Consider the following 19,478-nt stretch of genomic DNA (forward strand, 5'->3'; position numbering starts at 1 on the left):
TAATTATTACATTAAAGTCAAAATTAGGATATATTAATTCATAATTACGAGATAAAAAGTCGTAATTATGAGAAACAGCCATTATTATGGCATATAAAACTAAATTATGATATCAGGTCAAAATTATTCATAATTATGTGAATAAAAGCTTACACAAAAGGTGAAATTATGACATAAAAAGTTAAAAGTTTTGGATTCTACGTCATAATTATGAGATTAGTCAAATTGTCAATTGTGAGTTTTTATCTCATAGTTCTGACTTTTATGTCGTGTTTTTATTTTAGAATTTTGATTTTGACTTGGTGTCTCATAATTTAAATTTATCTCTTAATTATGACATTTCATTTTATAATTATGATTTATCAAGCTTTTTTTATGTGGTGGAAATGGGTCTCCATACATATTGTATCTCTACTCAAAAGTGTTGTGCAAGTACTTCCATGCTTACCCAGTAGTGCCATCTAGTTTCATAACCTAGTCTTAACAGTATTCGTCTATGAGTATTCTGCAAGATAAACTGTCCTGAAGGCACAGCAGACAGCACTCATTAGGTTATAATATAATATTTTTCTTCACCAGTGGCTTCAGATTTTAATTGCAAATGTCTAAAAAGGTTTACATTTGCATTGCACAGCGGCTCTATAATGGATTTAGGTATGAACACCACTGGAAAGTTTGTTTGGAAGAATATTTAGTTTTAGAGCTAATTAAAGAGGATTCAGGGAATGAAAACAGACTAGATTGTGTGATACACAAACTTAATTTCAAAGAGTTAAGCGAGGGCTTTGCTTTCAAGAAGATTGGGTATTTTAACAGATTTTAGATTTCAGCTTGACCGTCTGTGATTTGACTGTTTGAGCATGACGTCATGGGCTATCTTTCCGTTTTCTTGAATTTTGTAACACTGGTCATTGAAGGGCTGTTGTATGAAATGTGTTCCTGAAGATTCAGCATGTTTGTCATTGGCGAGTCTGCTGTGCTTTTGTCAATAGCAGCTCTTTGGTAACGTCACTGCATGCATGCTGACAGAAGTATGTTCCTATAGTTCCTGTAGCTTAGCTCTAGTTCCTGCAGCAGGCAAGAGATTGTCAAGGTCATGGGTTTAATGGCAAGTGTCAGTATTATTGTAGGGTAGTGTGAATGCATCATAAGTTCAATAAAAGTGTCTGTCAGATGTGCTACACACATATAAATGTAGGATTTCAATAATGACTAATATTATTTAGAGTTGTGTTTTTAAGACTATGACGTTTTAAATGAGGCTTTATCCTTCAGCGGATATGATGACTCAGCTGTACATGTTGCAGTTTTGCAGTCGTGTTTACAATATTGCCATTCATAAAGTCAGAGCAATCTTCTGTCCATCAGCAATACCAGTGGATAAAGTTCCAGAAGATGCTGCATCTCAATCAACATTATATTGAAATTAAAAAAGTTGGTTCCTAGCAGCTTCATCAAATTAGAGGTGCACAGTTATGAGACTTTGATGTGACTTGGTTTTAATAAGTACTATTTTTATAAGCATAATTATTACATGCAATGTATTGTTGACAGTGTTTAGTAAATGCTGTTTCATATGCCAAAGCCCAGTAACCGTGTAAACATCATATGATGCATGAGATGAGACTTTTCACCATCTGACATTGAATCACATTGCATGACCTTGCTTGTTTCCTTCATAAAGTATGCCTGTATATTAGTTGATTATTTGAACTTAGATTGGCATTTATGAACATTTGGTATCATCTGTTGAAAAGAATAACACTTATCTAATAGTGAGCAATAACAGCAGATAACAGCCCCTTTTAATTTGCTTGATGACATTTGGATTTCAAGGAACCCCATTTCAAATTTGATATTGATTTTATAGAATTAAATAAACACTAAGTTCATATTAAGTGTAATATAATAATATAATAACTTACATTTTTCACACAGTCTTGTCTGTTTTGAGCTATTTCGCCAATAAACGGGTTATAAACATCTGCAACAGCAGCACTGACATCTCTGAGCTTGCTTTGTTCCTGAATTAATCTTTCCGTGGGAACAAATGAAATGATCAATGGCTCATTAAGATAAATAAATAAATAATAAATAAATAAATAATAAATAAATATTATTATTATTATCATTCATTTACAATTAATGTAACAGGAACATTCAGAAATAAAAACAAAAATGGACACATTCATGTGTAAAATGTAAAATATGTTTGAGAATATGCCAATAAAAAAAGTGTTTGAATTACTGTCAGATTAAACAAAAATGCCCTGTATCAAATCCCTCCCTGTGTTCTTTCATACACACACTGTGCTCTTTGTTTCTTTGCAGGGGAGTGTGGCTGACTTTCCTCAAGCCTGTGTAGAATTTGAAGGCCATATGGATTAAGACCTGTGGCCTCATAACAGAGAACGCTTTTTGACCCAGGGTTAAAGTTTAGCTATTTAACATACACAATTTAATTTTACATGCTCCAAAAAAAAATCTGTCTGGGAAAATGTCAAAAATGTCCAAATTCACACACACACACACACACACACACACACACACACACACACACACACACACACACACACACACACACATGTTGGTTTTTGTGGTTTATGGGGACTCTCCATAGGCGTAATGGTTTTTATACTGAACAAACTGCCCAACACCAACCCTACACCTAAACTTAGCCCTCACAGGAGACTTTGTGCATTTTTAGATTTTCAAAAAAACACCATTTAGTATGTTTTTTAAGCCCTTTGAATTACGGGGACATAGGCAGTGTCCTCATAAACCACCTTCATATTGTACTACCTCTGTCATACCCATGTCATTATACAAATTTGTGTCCTCATAAACCACATAAACATGCACACACACACACACACAAACAAAAATAATCATCAAAATATCATCCTGTCAATGATGAGCTTACATTACCACAAATTTCACTATAATATTATAAAAATACAAAATAGCTAAACAATAGAGACATTTTTATAATTTGTGCATTGCCGGTTTCATTTCAGTGTTGATTGTTGGCATTTAATCAGACCTTTCTGTTGGATCAAATCAGCTCTGTAAGTAAGATTAATCACAGCCAAAAGCTTTGATTAACTGGACTGAAAGTTTACTAATGCCATCTAATCTCAGTGTTTGCTGAACACATTGCACATTACTGTAGTGCAATAGTTCGCAATAAAACCAAAGTACATTTGTTCTATATAATCATTAGTACTTTACTATCCCCATCTGTTGAGTGAACTTTTATGTAACAGCAATTCAAATTAAAATATGTTCCCTCACTCTCAATAGAGTTACATAGAGTAATTTGAACCTGATTGTGCCTGTTTTGTTCCTTACGACAGTGAGAAATTTAGCCTAATTCAGACTGGGATTGCATAAATTAAGTATGCATGAATCATACTATTGTGAAGGTTGAATTTATGACTATTAAATAGGCAACGCTGATGTCACGTAGAATCCCGCCAGTAGCGTCAATCGGGCTTATTAATATTCATGAGCCAAGCCTTCAGCACAGTACTTGTCTATGTCTGCTTTTGGCCAATCAGATCGACCTATTGAGATTCATATTTAAGCCTTCGCCGTAGTATTTTTGAAGGGTTGTGCGGTCGACCTCCGAAAACGCAGTGAATACCGAGAAAGCAGTGTTTTAGGTTTCGGACCCAACCAGGAATTAGCAGTCACGTGACGAGCATGTTTTTTTCACCGTCCACGTGATATTATAAATTTAGCGAGGCTTCATGTGTCACGGAATAGACCCTAAAACTTTAAGTCTGTGCATGCACTGAAACTCTTGAGTGATTAAATGTCCTCCTGATGAATAAATGAACCGATCTCATTGAGGTGAGTTTTAAACACGTTGCAGTTGTTCTTGAGTTGATACATTGAGTCAGATGTACACGTTGCAGTTTTGTTTTCAATAGTGCCATTCATGAAGTCAGAGCACTGCGTGAAACAAACCACATCGCTTCTGTGCTTTCATATATTTTAGACTTTTAATTTAAGTTTGAAGTTAAAATTGAAGTTTGTAGGCTAGTATATTTTGTTGAAATGACTAAGGCACCAGTAAACCGTAGCTATATGAAGTTAATAAAGTTTGCACATCATCCTGTCAACTATATCTATTTCTGCTATTTGAATTTTTTTTTTTTTAACACCGCAGGATTATCTGCACTTCTGATTTCTGCAACGTGTCTTTTTTTGTTTAGTGTAAACAACACTTCGCTTTGATCATTCAGACTTTGGTCATCGGATGTCAATAAAGTGTAGCCTACACGTCGTCAGCATCATTAATCTGTTTAATCATCACTTTAATCATCATTAAAGTGTTTGCGATTTATTTATTTACAGGTTCGTAATGTAAACTATGGTTGTGTGCATCACCTTTACGTTACGAACCCTTAAATGCAATGCAAAAGATGCATCTTCACCTGACTCCAAGTCTTTTGTTAAAGTAAGTCAACCAATTTGACTATAGGCCTACTCATAATGGACTGATCTATGACTTTGCACTTTATTCCTTATTTTTATTTTTTAAATGCAAGACTTACTTTACACTTTTAGTCATTTAGCAGACGCTTTTATCCAAATGAGAAAAAGTAACTAAAACTAAAATTTAACACTCTGTAAATACTCTATACACACACATTTAAGAAAATACAGAAATTAAATAAAATTGACAAATGCATACAACAACATTTCAATAGTAAACATATAAATGGATAAAATAAAAATAAAAAGCGATACTTATATCCTTTGCTGGTGTCCCAGCCCGCAAGACCCTGTGAAATGTCACCCCATGATTGAACGTCATCATGTGACGCAAGTTGCCTTCCCCAGCTGCCAACTGGACCACAAACCAACGTTTAACCAAAAGGGCACTTCAACAAATCACAAAATAAAGAACGAGGTCCCATTTTGACTTATTTGCATGTTGTTAATGATCAATAAATGTCATGACTTTAAAGCTGTAAATATCAATTCACATGATGCTTTCCCCTAATTTCATGTGTTTTCTTAAAGCCTGTCTACATCATAGACGAATATTCAGTGTGAAATTTCAGTGCAAGAAACATTTTAATTTGAATGATGGCTGTTCAGACTGACACAAATATCTGGCGAATATCCAATGCAAATAATATTTTAACTTTTTTTTTTTTTAAAGTATAAGGAAGTAATTTTCTCCATAGCAAAATTGATTTTTAATGATAACTTATAAACCGTTAAAAACAGACAGACCTGTGAGTTCCAAGGTTGGTAATTGATGGTTTATGCTTTTTACTGAAGCCGTCAGTTTGCATTATTTAAAGCTATTTTGAAATAATCACATTAACAGCTGAATTTATGGTGAAAAACTACATTGCTCATGATGCATGGAAAATTCCACCAAAGTCACAGTGAGCAATTTGCACCAAAAGAGCTCGGCAGGGACCGCCCAAATGATTTGTGTATACAGTGCCCTCCGTAAGTAAGTAAGAACAGTAAAGACAAAATTGCTCTGTTGGCTGTGGAGTCAAGACATTTGCAAATATGATTAAAAGATGAATATGAGACAAAACTACAGAATGTCACATTTAATTATTAGCCATTTCAACACATACATGTTTTATCAAATAAAAAGAACAGCACTTTTAGAGTTCATCCCACTCATTGATGTGAGCATAAGTATTGGGACAGTTGAACATAAGGCAGATATAAAAGATTAAAAGCTACACTATATTGCCAAAAGTATTGGGTCACCCCCTTCTAATGAACAGGTTTGACTACTTTAGTAATTTCTACAAGTACAAATCTTAATGTTTAAGCATATAATGATATTCTAGGGAATTGTGTGCTTCTAATTTTATAGCAACAGTTTGGACAGAACCCTTTTCTATTCTAACATGACAGTGTCTCTGTGTATAAGACACGGTTCAGAAAGACATGATTGATTCAGTCAGTGTGGAAGAACTTGACTGGTCTGCAGAAAGCCAAGTCCTGATCCCAGCTGAACTCCTCTGGTGTGACTTTATATGCAGACCTTGAGCCGAAAACTCATCACCAAACATCAATGACTTGTACATAAGGGTACTGTCATTTTAGACATGTCCAAAACTGTTGCAACAGAGATGGAAATACAATTTTTAAATACATGAATTATCTTTGTTCCAACAGTTTTTTTTAGTGCCTTTTTCTGTTCTAAAGAAGGGGGTGTCCCAACACTTTTGTCCTTATCGTGTCTATACAAGTCATTGGTGTTTGGTGATGAGTTTTTGGCTCAAGGTCTGCATATAAAGTCACACCAGAGGTGTTCAGCTGGGATCAGGACTTTCTGCAGACCAGTCAAGTTCTTCCACACTGACTGAATCAATCATGTCTTTTTGAACCGTGCCTTATACACAGAAGCACTGTTATGTTAGAATAGAAAAGGGTCCTGTCCAAACTCTTGCTATAAAATTAGAAGCACACAATTCCCTAGAATATCATTATATGCTTAAACATCAAGATTTGTACTTGTAGGGGGTTACCCAATACTTTTGTCAATATAGTGTATCATTTAGTTACAGATCCCTTGCGCACAATCACAGCAGTGAGTCTGTGACCCATAGACATCACCAGACTCTTGGTCTCATCCTTTGAAATACTTTTCCCAGCCTTTAATGCAGCCAATCCCAATTGTTGCTTGTTTTGGGGAGTTTCTGCCTTTACTCTCCTCTCCAGCTGGTGAAATTTATGTTCAATTGGATTTAAATCTGGAGATTGACTTGGGCAATCTAAGACTTTCCATTTCTTTGCCCTTATATATTCCTTGACTGAACTGGCAGGGTGTTTTGGGTCATTGTCCTGATGCAATATGAAGCACTTCCCAATGAATCTGGTGGCATTTTCTTGAATATTGGTAGGCAAGATGGATTTGTACCCTTCCAAATTCCTTCTGCTACTGTCATCATACATTAAGTCATCAGTAAAGTTGAGAGGGCCTGTTCCAGAGACAGCCATGCATGCCCATGCCATGACACCACCTCCACCATGCTTTACAGATGAGGCTGTATGCTTGGGATCATTTGCAGTTCTCTGTTTTTTCTCCACATTTTTGCTTTCCCATCACTTAGATAAAGGTTCATCTTTGTCTCATCGGTCCATAAACACAGTTCCAAAACTCTTCTGGCTCACCTTTGTGCTTTTTTTGCAAACTCTAATCTTGTCTTTCTATTTTTGGTGCTGGTCAGAGGTTTGCATCTTGCTGTGTAGCATCTGTAATTCTGTGTCAAAGTCTCCTGAGGACAGTAGATTGTCAGAGCATCACCCCAGCTTTCTGGAAGTTGTTGGTGATTTTAGAGACACCTCTTTGGATCCTCTTCTAGGATTTATTTTCACAGCTTTTATGATTTGTCTGTCATCAACTACTGTTGTTTTCTCAGCCGATCAGGTAATTGTTGGTTGCTGGTGGTTTCCAAACTCTTGATTTCTCCATGCCCTTTGTTTTTTCTAGAGCTCTAATTGACTACTTCTTTTCTTTTAGCATCTAAATTACTTGCTTTTCTCTCAAAATCAGCTCCGTCATCTTTATCCTGGTGTGTGTCATCATCGAATGCAAGATTCAGAATACAGAAGTAATTGATATAACTGATACGACACATTCCCTGCTTTTAATATCTGAAGAATTAATGCAACAGGACACAGCTGATCACTTAGAAAGACCTGTGAGGCAACTGCTCCAATACTTATGCTCACATCAGATAGAGGGATGAAACTCTAAAAGTGCTGAATCACCCAATAATAAAATGTGATATTCTGTAGTTTTGTCTCATATTCATCTTTTAATTATATCTGTAAATGTCTTGACTCCACAGCCAACAGAGCAATTTTGTCTTTACTCTTCCAATACTTTTGGAGGGCACTGTATATATGGATATTTTTCAGAAAAATTTAAATATTGTTTTTATAATAAACAACTTTAAATCAGTAGTTTAATATTTGTTTTAAAAAATGTAGTTTGTTTAATAGGGTTGTAGCTCTTTCCCTCACTTAAGCTGTTAAATAAACTAAAATATTTGAGGATGCCCAGCTTCACTGTTGGAAAACTGATGATGGTTTTGGTGCAGAAAAACCATAGCAGGGTTGCTACAAAATATTCATGCACCATTGAATCTGAATCAGGGGTTGGCTGCTGCAGATGGTCCACTTGGGCTAGAAGAGGCCGTCTTTTGAGGCCTGTTACTCTGCGTGTGGGGGGATTGGATCAGTTATGTCTGTTCTGTCAGTCTTATCTGCAGTGGGTGCTTCTTGAGTCTTGAAGACACTTTGAGGCTCACAGGCTGGAGAAACTGAGAATTGAAGAAAAGTTTGTTCTGAGACTTCAATCGTATAGTCTTTAGGCTTGCTCTCCATTATTCAGAATCACTTTAGTGGCCTTTAACAGTATCTGTTTTCATCCTGCGTTTTAAGCCAAGTATAAAACCCTGTTATCTGTGCTGACAAGACAAGTTTCCACTGACTGGATTCTCACTGAACTTGTGAAGTGCCTCGGGGCGCCTGTAATTGCAGATCCCACAGGTTGCATTCAGTTTCTAGGTGTGTGTGACCAATGCCAGTCTCTCTTGTTTTTCACCCAGTTAGTCAAGCCACATTATCAGGAAAGAAACTCAAAGATGTTTGCCTGGCAAGATTCTTGGTCACCTCGGCTAGCCTCTCGATGTAGAGATACGTATCTCTGTGGGATGAGATGTAATTCAAACAGCTGGGGAAGGTTGATTATAGTGCTGGAGGGAGGTAACATCATTTCCATGCAGGCTAGTGGTTGCACTCATCAGGCCTTCTCTGAGAACATCTTCAGCAATTGCTGCTTCTGACCTAAATGAGGAAGTACTTAATGATCAGACTGATTTGTATTAATTGGAATCACTTTGGCACATTTTGATCATGCTTATAATATTGCGAAATATTATTACAATTTAAAGAAATGCTTTCTATTGTAATATATATTAAAGTGTATATTAGTCCTGTGATCAAAGCTAAAATTCCAGCATCGTTACTCCAGTCTCCAGTGTCCAACATCTTAATTATGCAATTATTCTAATATGCTGATTTGGTGCGGCATATTAAAATGAAACATTTAATATTTTTACGCTCTCAGAAACAAGGTACAAAAGCCGTCACTGTGGCAGTGCCTTTTCACTTTTCACTACTAATATGTACCTTTTAGGGCAGGGGTCACCAAACTTGTTCCTGGAGGGCCGGTGTCCTGCAGAGTTTAGCTCCAACCCTAATCAAACACACCTGAACCAGCTAATCAAGGTCTTGCTTGGTATACTTGAAACTTCAAGGCAGGTGTTTTGAGGCAAATTTGAGCTAAACTCTGCAGGACACCGGCCCTCCAGGACCGAGTGTGGTAACCCCAGTTTTAAGGTATCGGTATGCACCCTGTACAAAGGTGTATCTTTATAAAAGATTCCAGTGATGGTTTTGTACCTTTTTTTCTGAGAGCGTATCAGTGTTATGTATGACATTATAAAAACATTTATGTAAGGATTGCAAAATATGAAGAATGCAAGCTGTACTTCATAGGAAATGGATTTGGTGTCAACCAGCTATGAGAAATATGTGACCCTGGACCACAAAACCAGTCATAAGTAGCACAGGTATATTTGTAGCAATAGCCAAAAAATACATTGCATGGTTCAATCTATTTTTCTTTTATGCCAAAAATCATTTGGATATTAAGTAAAGATCATGCTGCTTAAAGATGTTAAGTACATTTCCTATCGTAAATATATCAAAACTTAATTTTTAATGCATAATATGCATTGCTAAGAACTTAATTTTTACAAATTTAAAGGCTTTTTCTCAATATTTTAATTTTTTTTTGCACCCTCCGATTCCAGATTTTGGAATAGTTGTATCTCGCCCATATATTGTCCTTTCCTAACAAAGGGTCACACATTATAATGTAGTAAAGGGCATGCAAATATAATGTTCAATTTAGACGTTTTGCAGTAATTACAAACAGGCCAGATCAGTAGTTAATGCACTCAGTTTATGTACTGCCAAGTAGTTGATAATTAACCTAAAGTACAATTTTTACTGCTTTATTTAATCATTAATACTTTATGGTCCTCGTGTGTTACTCCTAAGTGAATTTTTCTGTAACGTGAACAAATCATGCAGCAGATCTCAAAAGACTTTGACTTCCATAGTTGGCAAAGCAGCAAGACTGTGCCAGATGCTTCTTACATTTTTGTTCCTACAGTCATAATGAGTGATAATATTTGCCATCTGCTTTCTCTGATGAAGAAGTTGGATTTTATAAATTGAGTGAGTCAAGGTAAATTGTGTATAGTGGTTGTATAATAAAGTCTGCTGGTACTAACATTGATAGATTGATTTCTTTATTTTTTTCCCACTTTACATAAATATTGTTGTGCCTAATATACTGTACAACAACAACTTTTAAGAGTATTAGAAAAGTCCATATGACTACCTCATGTCAATGTGGAACACGAGTTTAATAAACTACTTTTATAAAATTTTTATGGTTTAAATCACACATTCCATGTGCTTGTAATTTCTGCCTGATAAGTAATTTTGCATTTCAAGAAAGATAAGAAGAGTTGGAATGGCATTTGAATGAGTAAATAATGACAAAAACATTATTTTAAAGTTGATGATAATCATTACCAAAAACCAAGATACACCCTTCTTTTCACCTTTTTATACCAAACTGCTTTTTAAAGCCCAATTAATCAATGTGCTTTTTTTTGTCCCTTTTCAGTGAGAGTTTCTGGACATTATGCCAGTTGAAGAAGTCTGTGACAGTGCTTCAGCAGAGGATGATGCTAAGAAGGGGCCTGATGTTCCTTGCCTTTTAGAAGAGCGTGTAAAAGAGAAAGTGTCCTGGAAGGACGTGTTGAGAAAGAAGGTGGGAAAAAAGTGTTCCTGCAGTTCTGCTCGAGTCAAAGCCCTTCTCGTAAACTCCATCCCAATCGTGAAATGGCTGCCAAGATATCAATTCAAAGACTGGATCATTGGGGATGCCATGTCTGGCCTTATCGTGGCCATCCTCTTGGTTCCCCAGTCCATCGCCTATTCTTTACTGGCAGAACAAGACCCTATTTATGGGCTCTATACATCTTTCTTTGCCAGCATTATCTATGCCCTACTGGGCACCTCCAGGCACATCTCTGTGGGGATGTTTGGGGTATTGTGTCTTCTGGTGGGACAGGTTGTGGACAGGGAACTTACTTTGGCTGGATATCCGTCGGGCACCAATCAGACCACCTTTGGAAATGTGGACAACAGCACTGGTCCAATCTGTGACCGAAGCTGCTATGCAGTCGTGGTGGCAGCAACACTAACTTTCACAGCAGGGGTCTACCAGGTTAGTCAAGGCTAGTCATCTTCTATCAGATTTTTAAAAAATATCTAAATGATTAATTTCTCTGCTTGGGTTGCAGGTTTTGATGGGTCTCCTACAGGTTGGCTTTGTCTCCGTCTACCTCTCGGACTCTCTGTTGAGCGGTTTTGCAACTGGTGCCTCTCTCACCATCCTCACATCCCAGATAAAGTACTTTCTGGGCCTTCATCTTCCTCGTGTCCAAGGCTGGGGTTCGCTCATAAAAACCTGGGTCAGTGTTTTCAAGAATTTGGGTCATACCAACATCTGTGACCTCGTAACCAGCATGATCTGCTTGCTTGTGCTTGTGCCCACCAAAGAGCTCAATGACCACTTCAAGGCCAAGCTCAAGGCCCCTATTCCCTTTGAACTCTTTGTGGTCATTGCTGCTACTCTAGCTTCCCACTTTGGACGGTTTGAGGAAACTTATGGCTCGGCTGTAGCCGGAAACATTCCCACTGGCTTCATGCCTCCGCAGCTTCCCAACTGGGCTCTCATACCCAATATCGCCGTTGACGCGTTCTCAATCGCCATTGTTGGTTTCGCCATTACTGTGTCTCTGTCTGAGATGTTTGCCAAGAAGCATGGTTATATAGTGGACCCTAACCAGGAGATGTATGCTATTGGTTTTTGTAATATCATTCCTTCCTTCTTCCGCTGTTTCACGACCAGCGCTGCTTTGACCAAGACTCTTGTGAAGGAGTCGACTGGTTGCCAGACTCAGCTCTCGGGGTTGGTGACCGCTCTTGTGCTGCTGCTCGTCCTGCTTGTTATAGCACCCGCCTTCTACTCATTACAGAAGTACGTACAAATTATGCCATTTTCATGTTGAAATTGTCTAGACTTCACCTACACTGCCATTCAAAAGTTTGGGATCAGTAAGATTTTTAATGTTTTTTTTCATGGAGTCTCTTATGCTCATCAAGGCTGCATTTATTGGATCAAAAATACAGAAAAAGACTGTAATATTGTGAAATTTTATTGGAATATATTTAATATATTTTATTTAATATACTTTAAAATATCATTTATTTCTGTGACACAATGCTGATTTTTCATCTGCTGTTTCTCCAGTCTTCAGTGTCACATGATCCTTCAGAAATCATTTTAATATGCTGATTTATTATCAATGTTGAAACTGTTGTGCTGCTTAATATTTTTTTTTGGAACCTGTGATACTTTTTTCTTTTGATTCTTTGATGAATTTTTTTTAAAAAAGAACAGCATTTATTCAAAATAGAAATCTTTCCTAACAATATAAGTCTTTACTATCATTTTTAATCAATTTAACACGTCCTTGCTGAATATCAATTTCTTTAAAAAAAAAGAAAAAAGAAAATTTGACCCCAAACTTTTACATAGTAGTGTATATTTTAACACAAAATGTATATTTTGAATAAACACGGTTCTTTATCAATAAACCTTGAAAAAAATGTATAAATTTCCACAAAAAAAATATTAAGCAGCACATCTGTTTCCAACACCGATTATAAATCAGTATATTAGAATGATTTCTGAAGGATCATGTGACACTGAAGACTGGAGTAATGATGCTGAAAATTCACAGGAATATATAATATTTAAAAAGTATATTAAAATGGAAAACGGTTATTTTAAATAGCAATAATATTTCACAAAATTACATTTTTGATCAAATAGATACAGCTTTGATGAGCATAAGAAACCTGATCCGAAACTTCTGGACGGCAGTGTAATTGTGTCCTCTTCTCCGCAGATGTGTTCTGGCCGTCATCATAGTCGTCAACCTCCGCGGGGCACTGCGAAAGTTTGGGGACATTCCCCAAATGTGGCGCGTCAACCGTGTGGACACTATCATCTGGCTGATTACTATGGCTACATCAGCGCTAGTGAACACTGAGCTAGGTCTGCTAGTTGGAGTCCTGGTCTCTGCGTTCTGTGTGTTAGGCCGAACCCAGTCCGCCCAGGTTCGTCAGCTGGGCCAAGCAGGGGACCGCGAGCTCTTTGAAGACCTTGCGTCCTACAAGGGTCTTCAGAGCCAGCCAGGGGTGGCTGTTTTCCGATACGAGGCTCCCATCTACTATGCCAACCAAGCTCTTTTTAAGAAGTCGCTGTACCGCAACGTGGGTCTGGATCCGCTTAAAGAGAAGGCCAGGCGCAGGAAACTAGACAAGCAGAGGAATCAGAAACAAGGTGGAGAAGACCAAAAGCAAGAGCTAGATGTGTCCACCAATGTGTATCTGCTACAGCACAACAGCTTGCACACATTAGTCATAGACTGCAGTCCAGTGCTGTTTCTGGACACTGCTGGGGTCAATGCTTTGAAAGAGGTATGCAAGGACTACAAGGGGCTGGGAGTCAATATGCTTTTGGCGCAATGCAACACCTCTGTTATTGATTCTTTGCGGAGGGGAGGCTATTATGACCCAAAGAAAGGGACCAAAGAAATACAGCTTCACACTCTTAGTGATGCCGTCTCTTATGCCCAAAGCTTGAAGTCACAAAATGGCGATCGTGACACTGTTGTGTAACACTTTGTAATGTGTTGATCTGAAGTTGTCTTTGCATTTAATATGTGTCTGTTTTGGCAATTCAGAGTTTAATCGCTTTTTTTTTTATATATATACAAAAGAAGATATTTAGAATGTTTGTCTATGCACCAAAAGCTGTTTTCTATGCACTGAAGTTAATGGGGTCCAAAACATTGACTTGCATTGCATAAAAACACTAAATAATTACTAAAAATATAAAGTCATACAGGTTTGGAACCACATGAGGGTGAGTAAATGATGACGGTTTTCATTTTTGAGAGAACTATCCCTATACCTTCCTAAAATGGATTAGTAATCATCTGTTTATATCTGTTACAACATAATTGCTTTTGAAAAAACAGTGTGTTGTGTTCTGCAGGACCTTTAAATAGAAGTTCAGACTTTGTTAGCTGCAAGTCCTTGTGTATCTCATGACCTTTATCTAGTCAGGATGACAATCAGATTTGACAATCAGATGACAATCAGACTTGTCTTAAAATGATGTATTTTGATATAATTTATGCATCTAATAACATGTTTATCTTATTTTAAATCTAGCTAAAACTCAGTATTCAAGGGCTCAGTCTTTCTACGTGAATAAAAGTTATTTATGCTAGACAAGCTCCAGCCTGTATGTTTACTCTTTATCTCCTTCCACTCTAGTTTTGTTGCTCATTCAGCCAGAATTATATCTTATATAATCTCATTTGTGACATTTACCCAGGTTTATGGGTACTTGTGCATGTTTAAATGGCCGTAAAGCTTGGATAAACTGAGCGCTTGTTGTCTGGGTGAATATGAGTTGAACTCTTTCACCCAGTCATCAGATGTTTACCTCAATAGCAGAAGCACCAGAGTGTGCCGATGTGCCTTGTCACTGTGACTGTGCAGCCACAGAGCAGCTTTTGAAAATGTGCATTTTTTTTCTTGAAAGGCTTTGCTGAAGGAGCCAAATAAAAATGTTTGGTCAGGAATTTCTTTGACTCAGCTTTCATTTCATGTAGAGAGTAACGAGGGCTCAGGTAGAGCATTTTAATTGCATTGTGTCTGAACCTGTTGAACAGGTCTGAAGGAACCGGAGACATAGCCGGATGATCCGACTGCATGCCTAACCCAGGCTCAGGGAAATGACAATCTGTCCTCCTATTGGCTGAAATAGAGCAGGGTATGAATACAGATGATATTTTTAAAATGCTGAAGATTTTTTTCCAGATATATCACTGATAGAGTGATAGCACAAATGGAAACATAGGCCTTTTAGGGCAAATTAGGAACTATTTATGTAGTTTTTATCTTATGTAGTAGTTATAACTCTTAAAAATAAAGTGATGCCATAGAATAACCATTTTTTGGTTCCTTGGAGAACTTTCAGTCCAGAGTTCTTAAAAGAACCTTTTTTTCTTAGTGTGAAGAACATTTTAAAGAACTTTGTGTGCAATGGAAAGGTTCGTCATGGAACCATTAATGCCAATAAAGAACCTTTATTTTTTAAGAGTATATAGTGATACTTTATTTACTGAACCCTTTCTTATAGTGTTCATGCTTTTGGATTGTTTCTGTGCGTTTTACTATGCATTAGAATTACTGCAATCACCTTGGAGGCTTTACTTAAGATGTATTTTATTTTCGTAAAATATCTCTGTATACATATTCGATATATTGATTATTTGTAATCATTGATATTGGCAAGAAACCTATATCTTTCATGTAACATGGCATTTTATCTTCTACAAATGTAATATGTATTGTAATTAATACAAAATAAACTAAGTGTTTACAGAAAGCGAAGTTGGCCTTGTCTTGATTAGAATTCAACAAAATTGGATTTTCCTTTGCATCAGGTGCTTCCTTTGACAGTCTGCTGAATTAATATTTTATTCTGTGATGAAATGATTTTAATCTATAATTAAAATGAGTGAGGGGAAACCCAAAATTATTCCATTTAGTGCATGCTTTGAGAAAAGGTGCTTTAACTCAAAGCTACCACAAGTGTGCAGCATTGTTCTGCAGCACATCACGTGTCTAGTCTTTAAAGGGACAGTTCACCTGAAAATCAAACTTCTATTACCTCATGTTGTTCCAAACCCATATAACTGAGTTCTTCTGCAAAACACAAAATAAGATATTTAGAGGATTGTCTAACCTCTATTATTTAGATAAGAAATGCAGTGCAGGCTTGGAATGACATGAGAGTGAGTAAATGAAAACAAAATGTTCTTTTTTTAAGTGAACTGTACCTTTAACATTAAAAAAGCTGACATATCAGTGTTAAGAAAAAAAACTCCACTCCAAAAATGATGGTATTTTGCAGATGAATATGTACTAAAATTCCAGTGTTTTATGCAGCTGCTGACAGGTAATTTTTTATAGGAATCTGCGTGCTTTAAAGCTTGGCGTGAGAACTGTGCATGCCAGCACATCTGCAGTTTATGATGCCTTCAGATTCTAAGGCCAGTTTGTCTCCTGTCAAAAGTATTTTATTTTTGTCACGAGTCAGCCAGAGAGAAAGGATGTCAATGCATCTCAATGACATTAGCAGGTGTTGGGATGGCAGAGGAGACAGCAACTGTCTGTTCTTTCATCAGGATTCTGACAAGGACAAGACCTCTGAATACACACAAATTGTTAAAGGTGAAATATTCCTTTAAATGTTGTCCAGAATAATCACAAATGATTATGTACGTAGATGCATACAATAAAAGCAATCAACAAAAATAGTGCATACGCTGTATTTTTCCCTTGCAAAGTTGAATGGCAGTATGACTGCATAGTCCAGAACTACACATCCATTTCATTCATCCTTTCTTTCTTTTGCTCCTGGGAATTAGGCCCTTAGACTGGAGAAAACAATATTATGCATAGAGTTTTTTGAAAACATCTTAAAGATGGATTTGTATTTTGTGGAATATTGTGATGTTTTTATCAGCAGTTTAGACTCTCATTCTGACGGCACCCATTCACTGCAGAGGATTCACTGTGAGCAATTGATGTCATCGATCATCGATTTTGAACTAATCTGTTGATTGCTTGATTCAATGCTTGAACGGACTGTGCTGGTCACCTTTTGAACTGTAACTTCAAAATATGAATATGCTTGTGTTGCGATTTAGGGAAGTATTTCTATAAAAGGATATATCAGACTTTAATAAATATGCTTTGCTCAGAGGCACTCAAACTACACAATGGCAAGGAAATGAACAGGATTCCAAACTAAAAGGAAATAGAAAGCTAAAGTTAGCCATGCTCAGTGAGTGAGAGTTAGTTGAGGCTGTCAGTTTGAGTTTCACATACACAGTTGATTCAGAAAGTATTTAGACCTCAATTTTTGGGGGAAACACTTATGCAGTGTGATATTTTAGGTTTTTGCTATTTAGTAAATAGTTATGACAAATCTGTGTTTTGCTTTGACATTATGGGGTATGGAGTGTAGATTGATGTGAAATACTTTTTGAGTGCTTTCGAGTGAGACAAAATTGTTAAATACTTATGCTTACTAATGTTTGTGGTGTGGATTTTGCTCCAAAATGATGCCACTTCACATCATATTCACTTACGTCACTCAATTCTGACTTGTTTTTCTAAATTCTTAGTTTACATCGCTCAAATATAATTTTTGGGGTTTTTTTTGGAGTTTACATCACTCAATTTGGACTTTTTTTAAATTTGAGATTGACTTCTTTCTCCAAATTCTAAATTTGCATCACTCAATTCTGACTTGCTTCTCTAAATTCTGAGTTTGCATCGCTCAATTCAGAATTTTTCTCTAAATTCTGGTGTTCTATCTCTCAATTCTAAGTTCTTGCTATTCTGACTGTCTCTCAATTATGACTTTGTCACATTACAAAAAAGTGAGACAAAAAGTTGGCTTTTTTATATCCTTTTTTTATTTTGTTTTTATCCTGTGGTGGAAACAAGCTTCCATAGAACTGCATGTTATACAATCATATGTGGTATTTTTTCTATATTGTGTGTATGAATTATATTAAGTTAATGGGAACCTGTACTGTGCTGCACAGTAGGACTGAATGCTTCCCAGTGGCACAGAGCAGAGACCCAGTGTGACCTCTGTTCGATTGGCACGAGGTTAATAATCTGGCGTGTTCCCTCTGGAGCAATTTAAGATGAAGCCATTGACTGTGCAGGCGGTCTGGCCGGCGGTCTGGGTGAGCTCATGATGGCAGATGCCAGGTGACCACCCCTCTGCCAATTATTCTGTTTATCTCGTCATTGAGGGCCAGCTGATGATCTAGTTTTGTTTGGCCGGTGCAAGACCAGCTCTTCCATCTTCCCATTGGGATCTCCCACCGTCTGTCTGTGTTAGGACCCCACAGTTCATTGTGGCCAAATCCGAGTTCCCATTCTGTCCCCTCGTCTCTCTGAGTGTGAAGAAGGCCGTGGCCAGCAGCAGTAGGAGGACGAGCACCGGGGGTCTCATGTGACCGCTGAGATCTCCAGCTGGCTTGCTCTTGGCACTGGCTTTGGAGCAACAGCTGCTGAGAGAATTATATAAAGCAAACTGCTGAAAAAATATTTAAGAGTCGCTCTTTTAAAAATGTGAATATAAAACAGAATAATATTCTGACTAATATCCTGACCATAAATTAATTTATCCACAAATGGAAATGGAAAAAAGGTATATCTCTTTTCAACTTGTTTTATTTATTTTTGTAGTTTTAAATGTTTTAAGAAACACAATGGAAAGAAGAAAGAATTTTCAAAATAAATGTCCTGCTTGTCTCTTTTATTTTACTTTAATTTATTTTGTTTTATCATTATTTTTCTGATTTTTGTTCACTTTTATTGTTTTTGTTTATTTTATTTTATTTTTACTCTATTGGTTCTTGCTTTTGTTTACTTTTACTGTTTTTGTTTACTTTTATTATTTTGGTTTTAGTTTACATTTACTGATTTTTGTTTGTCTTGTTTTTGTCTACTTTTACTGTTTTTGTTTAGTTGTACTGTTTTTGTTGTTTGCTCCTTTTTATTGTACTTTTACTGTCTGTTTGATTTTATTGTTTTTGTTTTAATTTGCTTTTACTATTTTTGTTTAGTTTTACATTTTTTGTGTTTGCTTTTGTTTACTTTTAGTGTTACAGTTTTTTGTTTGTTTTAAATTACTGTTTTTGTTTAGTTTGATGTTTTTATTTTAGATTACTGTTTTAGTTTACTTTTAATGTCTTTGTTTTTGTTTGTTTGGTTTGTTTTTGTTTACTTTTTACAGTTTTTGTTTAGTTTTACTGCTTTTGTTTTAATTTGCTTTTACTGTTTTTTGTTAGTTCTTGTTTTCTTTTACAGTTTTAGTTTACTATTACTGTTTTTTGTTTTGTTGGAATTTTTTACCTGTTTGGACGTCTATATTAAACAAAGAAAGAAGAAGCACTTTTTTTTTCGTCCTTGACTCAGGTGTGGTTTAAATCATGTAGATGTAGAAAAGCCCACTGTGAGTCCTCTCTGAAGGGCAACAGTCAATCTCATATCAGGATGAGAGATTGATTTTATTACAGTGGTCATGATCCAGCAGCTTTACACGTCAATGTTTCTTCCTGGAAAAGTCATCCATGCATATCCACACAAGCTATGTTTTG

General features: G+C 36.5%; 1 protein-coding gene across 1 annotated transcript; it reads left to right on the forward strand.

The window, feature by feature from the left end:
- Positions 1-3,625: 3,625 nt before the first annotated feature.
- On the forward strand, positions 3,626-15,668 carry LOC306853447 (sulfate transporter-like). The gene is made up of 4 exons (XM_079390868.1): positions 3,626-3,855; positions 10,763-11,368; positions 11,445-12,184; positions 13,119-15,668. Exons 2-4 carry the CDS (start codon positions 10,781-10,783, stop codon positions 13,891-13,893), a joined length of 2,103 nt encoding a protein of 700 aa, XP_079246994.1. The 5' UTR covers positions 3,626-3,855; positions 10,763-10,780; the 3' UTR covers positions 13,894-15,668.
- The last annotated feature ends 3,810 nt before the right edge of the window (positions 15,669-19,478 follow it).

Source organism: Barbus barbus, assembly GCF_936440315.1.
Source record: "Barbus barbus genome assembly, chromosome: 33".
In the NCBI taxonomy this organism is placed as follows: Eukaryota; Metazoa; Chordata; class Actinopteri; order Cypriniformes; family Cyprinidae; genus Barbus; species Barbus barbus.

What these genes read in the sequence shown, in the direction of transcription:
- LOC306853447 (XM_079390868.1), top strand. Translation starts at nt 10,781, where the DNA reads ATGCCAGTTGAAGAAGTCTGTGACAGTGCTTCAGCAGAGGATGATGCT. An exon ending in TCACAGCAGGGGTCTACCAG is followed by an intron (nt 11,369 to 11,444) that starts GTTAGTCAAGGC and finishes CTTGGGTTGCAG; the next exon opens with GTTTTGATGGGTCTCCTACA. An exon ending in GCCTTCTACTCATTACAGAA is followed by an intron (nt 12,185 to 13,118) that starts GTACGTACAAAT and finishes TCTTCTCCGCAG; the next exon opens with ATGTGTTCTGGCCGTCATCA.